This window comes from Psammomys obesus, unplaced genomic scaffold, assembly GCF_907164565.1.
Source record: "Psammomys obesus unplaced genomic scaffold, mPsaObe1.curated_primary_1811, whole genome shotgun sequence".
Classification (NCBI taxonomy): domain Eukaryota; kingdom Metazoa; phylum Chordata; class Mammalia; order Rodentia; family Muridae; genus Psammomys; species Psammomys obesus.
The window spans coordinates 8,864,139-8,871,295 of NW_026589137.1; the positions used below are offsets into that span (position 1 = coordinate 8,864,139).

At 36.4% G+C, this 7,157-nt stretch overlaps 1 protein-coding gene across 1 annotated transcript in view; it reads right to left on the minus strand.

Moving 5' to 3' along the window:
* LOC129674883 (putative bifunctional UDP-N-acetylglucosamine transferase and deubiquitinase ALG13) overlaps positions 1-7,157 on the minus strand; it is a 51,177-nt gene that overhangs the window by 34,610 nt on the left and 9,410 nt on the right. The window contains exons 6-7 of the mRNA XM_055604965.1: positions 1,703-1,784; positions 1,334-1,496 (exon numbers count right to left, since the gene is read on the minus strand). Coding sequence (XP_055460940.1) covers positions 1,334-1,496; positions 1,703-1,784 — 245 coding nt within the window. The remainder of the gene's footprint in view (positions 1-1,333; positions 1,497-1,702; positions 1,785-7,157) is intronic.

Below are 7,157 nucleotides of genomic sequence, written 5' to 3' on the forward strand. Positions count from 1 at the left end.
AATAATAATAATAATAATAATAATAATAATAATAATAATAATAATAAAAACACTGAAGTTATCAGCTAAAAAGAACCATGAGTATGTATTTCCGGAGGTTTCAGGCAAGAACTCAATCCTGGCCAACTCTTTCATTATAGCCATGTGCCATCCTCAACAGAAGAGTAAGCTAAGCCATGGCATAACTTATAAAACACATAAATAATAAAACCAATGTTGTTTTAAGCTGGAATTTTTTTAGTAATATTTATTACTTTTTAAGTGCTGTAGTTTCTAGCCATGCACTGTGGCACAAACCTGTAATCCCAGCCCTTGGGGAGGCAGAGACAAGCTAATCTCTGTGAGTAAGAGGCCAGCCTGGTCTACAAAGTGAGTACAGGACAACCAAGGCTAAATAGAGAAACCCTGTCCCAAAAAAACTGATACTCCAAACAAGGACCATTCATGGAGATAACCTAGAACCCCTGCACAGATGTAGCCCATGGCAGCTCAGTGTCCAAGTGGGTTCCCTAGTAAGGTCAACAGGGACTGTCTCTGACATGAACTCAGTGGTCTGCTCTGATCAGTTCCTTATGGGGGGAGGGGGACAGCCTTATCAGGCCACAGAGGAAAACAATGCAGCCAGTCCTGATAAGACTGGATAGGCTAGGGTCAGAGGGAAGGGGAGGACTCCCACATCAGTGGACTTGGGGAGGGGCATGGGAGGAGAAGAGGAAGGCAATGGGAGGAGACGAAGGAGGAGGCTACAGTTGGGATAGAAAGTAAATAAACTGTAACTGACAAAAAATAAATAAATTTAGAAAAAGAAAAAACAAAACAAACCAACAAACAAAAATCTAATGTTGCTTCCATAAATTCAAAACCCTTAAGGAATCAGCAAAGAATGAAGCAATTTTCACTTTGATAAGACCATTCCCACTCTTCATGGTCCCAAATAAGCTTTAAAATATTCTTCTGCAGGTAAGCGAGATGGCTCAGTGGGTAAAAAGATCCTAGCTGCTAAACCTGATCAACCTGAGTGTAGTATTTTTTTTTAAAGGAGATTCTTCAACACAATCCCACCTCAAATATTGTGACAGGAGAAATCTGTCTAATCAGCACTGAGTAACTTGTATACAACTAAATTTTGAGAAATGTTAATTCTAGGATTCTAATTTTAACTCTGTAAGTGTGAGCATTTCACAATATAGTTTGGTAAAACTTTTGTCCTCTTATTAAAAACAATATGTCCCTAACATACAGGTATATGCATATATGTAATAAGACTAAGTTCATTTTCAGATGATAACTCAAAGTAATATGAAAATTATAGAGTGAACCAGCCTATTAGTACCTATTCTCGGTTGAGCTTTTCTGATCAGTATTGCCTTCTGCATTTCCAGTCGTGGCATGGTTTTTGTTTCTCCTGGAGCCACTTCGGAACAAATCAACTGCAGTTTTCAATAATTCCTCCTCCACATCAAAAACATCTTTATAAAGCATTTCATATAATATAGCTGAAGGAAGAAAAGAGCCAAAATCACAACAGTCAAAATAAGACACTTCGTAACAATGTGCAAAACACTTCATATAACAATGTTCATAACCCACCATATGTAAGCTCTAAAAGTATTAACAGTGTTTTAAAAGTCCTTCAGTTTAAAGACTGATAACAAATCATCTGAAATCATACCTATACATTTATAAAGCTTTTCATACATACCTTGACAAACTCCTGCAGTTGACTGAAATTCTTTTGAATACACAGAATCATAATGGTCATTATTTGAAGAACAAAGAAGAATCTGGAGAATACAAAATAATTATGTTAGTGTTAACATATCTTACAATCACAAAATTATGTTGGTGATCAGCAGTTGGTAAACTAAATGGAATTTTATTCTTAGAAGACATTTAACAAATCTACATTTAAGAAAATATAATCTGTATCTCATATAGAAAAATTAACTATGACTTTTAAATATTGAAATTGAGGACACCTAATGTTATACTATGAGCCTCAACCACATTCCTGTTATGCACTAAATAAGTCCTGACTCATCTGCATTAAAATGGCAACTTTTATAAATTTAATTACTGAACAAAACAGAAAACTCATATCAGAAGTCCAATTTTAATTCCTCAGAGTTGTTGGAGAAATTGTGTAAAATATGTCAATATCCATATATCCAAAATTTAGACAGAAGGAGGGAAAGAACAAATCAGAGAATTTGTTCAAAAGGCTAAAATAATCATTACAGTAAATAGAAATGTAAGAATATACCATGTACAAAAGACACTTCAAGAAAAATTCAACAAATTAAGTTACTGATATGGATTCAAAAACAAAGAGTTATCTTCTTAGCTGATTCCTTCAACTTCCAGTGCTTTAAAAAACAATTCCAGAACCATATTTACAAACTAAAACTTTTCAGTAAATGTTTTCTTTGATGAAATTTCTTCATTAACTAAACATTTTTTAAATTTTTGCTCAAAAATCTGCTTTGAATCAAGCATAAGTGAAAGAGAATCCAAAGCGAAAAAAAAATCTTAGGGATGCACTTCAGTCTTAGAGCACTTGTCTAGCATGTTCAAATCTCTAGCACCACACATAAGAGCCTACAGCATGAGAAAAGATGAGAAAAGATCATTGCCATTTATACAACTGACGGGATGAATATAGAAAGAACTAAAAATAAATAACTAAACAATCCAATCAACAAATGAGCAAGGATATTAAACAGTTAAATCGCAAGACTGCAAGAAGCCAATAAGTGCATTAAAAGATGGTCAGTATTATTAATCATCAGAGATATGAAAATTAAAACTACATTACAACTCCATTTCACTCTAGTCAGAAAGGTTGCCATTACAAAAACAAACAAGACCAACAAGACAGCTCAGAAAGTAAATCCAATTTCTGTGAAACCTAAGTTCAATCTTCAGAATCCACATGGAAGAAAGAAAGTTTGGGGGGGGGGTGGCTGGAGAGATGGCTCAGTGGTTAAGAGCACTGGTTGTTCTTCCAGAGAGCCTAGGTTCATGTGCCAGTAAACATATGGCAGCTCAAAATTGTCTGTGATTCCAGTTCAAGGGGATATGACACCCTTACACAGACAAAACACCAATGCACATAAAATAGAAATAATTTTATATAAAGGAAGTTTGTCAGTCTGTCTTTGTCTGTTTTTCTCCCTACCTAACTCCCTCTCTGTGTTTATGTGTATGCTAGAGAGAGAAAGAATAAAATTAAAAATTTTAAAGAACAATCATGAAGACTGGGGAGGACTAATGACAGACTATGACGGAATTAGGACTCTACACTTACCATTGTTGGGAATGTAAACTAGTGAAGATACTAATAACTATGGAGGTTCCTCAAGAAATACTGTATGATCAAACTTAGCATTACTGGAAATAGAGCTTAAAGGATCTAGGTAAGCACACCACAGATACTTGTACATCCAGAATTACTGCAACACTAGTCACACCTAAGCATCCATATGGTACATACGCACAGTGCCTTTATTTTATTTTATTTTTGGAGAGTCAAGGTGGGATTTCTTTCTGCAGCCATGGTTGTCCTTTAGACCAGGCTGACCTCAAACCAAGAGATCTGGCTTCCTCTGCCTTCAGAGTGTTGGGATTAAAAGCCTGTGCCACAACCACCCGGCTGACACAATTTTCATTGAACCACAGAGAACAAATTTAGTATCATTCTAAGACAATGAATAGAAATAGGATAGCATTAGGTAAAAAAAAAAAAAAAAAAAAGATTTAAAAAAAAATATCACATGTCCTTGTTCACATGTAGTTCTGACTTATATACATGCACACAAAAGTAGACAACTACTTAGGTCAGGAGGAAATGAAAGAAATAAGGGTAAAACTGGTGACCATAGATGATATGCTTAATAAAAATGTCATTATTGAAGCCATCACATTGTGATTATATTCATCATAATGAATATAATCCTTCACAGTTTATGGTTGTGTGGAATCAATAACCTGGGTTATTAAAAATGATTTTGTAATGCTTCAATAATGTTGCCACCAAACTTCCCTAAAATTTATTTTATAAGCACTTTTTGTTTTTCTACCTTCCTACACAACCCTAAGGTAACGTCTACTAATAATTAAGTTGTCTGAACCCAGGGACATTTTCCTTCTCTAGACAATTCTTTAGATCAGAATTACAACCCTGTCAGTATAATTCATTTCAGGGTATTGAGAGCAAGTGTCAAACTCATGTGACATAAAGAATTATGAATATGGGTTCACTAAACAGAGAGGGTATTTATATTTATGAGGTTTTATTAACATCAGTCCTTTGTACGCTAATCTACAAATACTGGGATTTCGAACTAAGAACGTTAATAATTGGAAGCAATTAAGGAGTAAAGAAACCCAGATAACCAAAACTGATAATGATTAAACAGCAGTTCTAATAGAAAGAAGATTCTAAAGTTTGTATAACAATGGCAAGAAGTTCCACTTTGATTAAAGTAGCAAAATGAGGTATGATAGTAGCTTTTGTATTACTGGTGCTTAGTAGCCCAAAATAAAAACATGAAGTCTCTTAATCAACCTTCTGGATAATGTGTATATTTTATGTGTGGGTCGGTGGGATGTGATGGCTTCAAGTCAATGAAAACATATTAGTGGTTATATAATCACTAATAACAAACAATAATCTTAAACAAATAATCTTAACAACAAATAATATTAAGCAAACAAATAATCTTAAAAATGAGCTCAGCCAGATGTAATGGCATATTTGCCTTTAATCCCAGCACATGGAAGACTGAGGGAGACAGATCTGTGAATTCAAAGCCAACCTGGTCTACACAGTGAGTTCTAGAACAGCCTGGCCTGCACAGAGAAACCATCTCAGAAACTGTAAATGGAAACAAAAAGGATGCATAGAAACAGTGAATATTTGAAGAGTATGAGTGAGGTCTAATGTTGTAGATATATTTTTCTTGATTTGCAATAGAGGTCATTCTACTTTTACTAGGTAGAGCTTCTGTGGTTAGTGAACATGAATAATTTTTAGTAGCATTCACTTTGATTATTGAATACATTTAGGAAAAGAAAAATTAGAATATAGAATGAAGAGATAGGTCAACATAAAAGGTAAAACTATGTATGGTGCTAAGCAAGGAGGAGGTCCCTGCTAAGATGATTAATCCTCATTCAGAAAGGCAATTGGGATGTATATCAGAAAAGGGAGAAAACAGGACAGGAGCTTACCAGAGGGCCTCTGAAAGACTATCCAGTAGGGTATTAAAGCAGATGCTGAGACTCATAACCAAACTATGGGCAGAGTGCAAGGAATCTTATAAAAGAAGGGGGAGATGAAAGACCCAGAAGGGACAGAAGCTCCACAAGGAGAGCAACAAAACCAAAATATCTGGGTCCAGGAGTCTTTTCTGAGACTGATACTCCAACCAAGTACCATGCATGGAGATAACCTAGAACCCCTGTACAGATGTAGCCCATGGCAGCTCAGTCTCCAAGTGGATTCCCTAATAAGGGGAACAGAGACTGTCTCTGACGTGAACTCAGTGGTTGGCTCTTTGATCACCTCCCCCTGAGTGGGGAGCAGCCTTACCAAGCCACAGAGGAAGGCAATGCACCCAGTTCTGATAAGACCCGATAGGCTAACGTTAGATGGAAAGGGAGGAGGACCTCCCTTATCAGTGGACTTGGGGAGGAGCATGGGAGAAGGAGAGGACAGGAGGGCAGTACAAGGGGACAAGTGAGGGGGCTATAGCTGGGATAAAAAATGAATAAATTTTAAGTAATTAAAAAATTAGGTGGAAAGCACCTGAAAAAAAAAATACTGTGTACAAGTCAATGATCAGTAGGCACTTCTGTCCTTGAAGGTTTGCTCTTAAATATATCTTGAAAGGTTCATTAATAATATCCACTAGCAGGACTAGGGATATTGTTCTTCAGTAGAATACTTTTCTATCATGCATGAAGCTCTGAGCTCCTCAGCACTACAAAAATTCACCAGGTACGATGATGCATATTAATACTACGAGAAGTTGGGTGATGAGGGTAGAAGAATCAGAAATTCATGGTCATCCTCAACTATACAGTCAACGTGAGATATATGAGACCTTACCCTAAAAAATAATAAAAAAAAATGATTGGGCCTTTGAGATGGTTCAAAGGATAAACGTTCTTTTTTTTTTTTCTTTTAAAATATATATATTTGTACTGATTCATTGAACATTTTTTTTAACTTTTATTAATTACACTTTATTCATTTTGTATCCCCCCATAAGCCCCTCCCTCCTCCCCTCCCGGTCCCACCCTCCCCCCTTTCTGCATGCATGCCCCTCCCCAAGTCCACTGATAGAGGAGGTCCTCCTCTCCTCCTTTCTGATCTTAGTCTATCAGTTCTCATCAGAAGTGGCTGCATTGTCAGGGTTCTAGGTCATCTCCACAGATAGTCCTTGGTTGGAATATGATAAACATTCTTATCGAGTCACCCTCACAATGTAAGTTCAATCCTTGGAACCCATGGTGGAGAAAGAGAACCGATTCTCAAAAGTTGTCCTCAGAACTCTACAGTCATGCCCCAAACATACACACACATTCATACACACACACAGCACTCACAAATATATACACCACACAATAATAATAATAATAAATTTAAAACACAAAAACTTAAATAATATAGCACTCAAGAGGCAGAGGCAGGCACGTCTTTGTGAGTTCGAGGACAACCATCTACAGAGTGATTTCCAGGAAAGCCAGGGCTACATAGAGAGAGCCTGTCTCAAAATAGAAAACAAACAAACAAAAATCCAGAAAACCTAAATAATGTCCAACTCTAATTAAGATCACTTTGAAAAACTTAAGCAGTTCAAATATAAATCTTAGACAATCTGGAGCTAACAGTGCAGCTCAAATGTACAGTTCTTGCCTACCATGTATGATGACTTAGTAACCACAGAACCAAAAAATAAATTTTAGGTGAAGAGCCTAAAACACTTTGATTTAGGCAAAACACAAAACACAGTGTTTGGGATGGAGGGGGAGATAAGTCAATGGTAGAGTGCCTGCATAGCTAGATAGCTAGACTACCTAAGACTTAAGGTCTGATTCTCAATTACACACACACACACACACACACACACACACACACACACACACACACA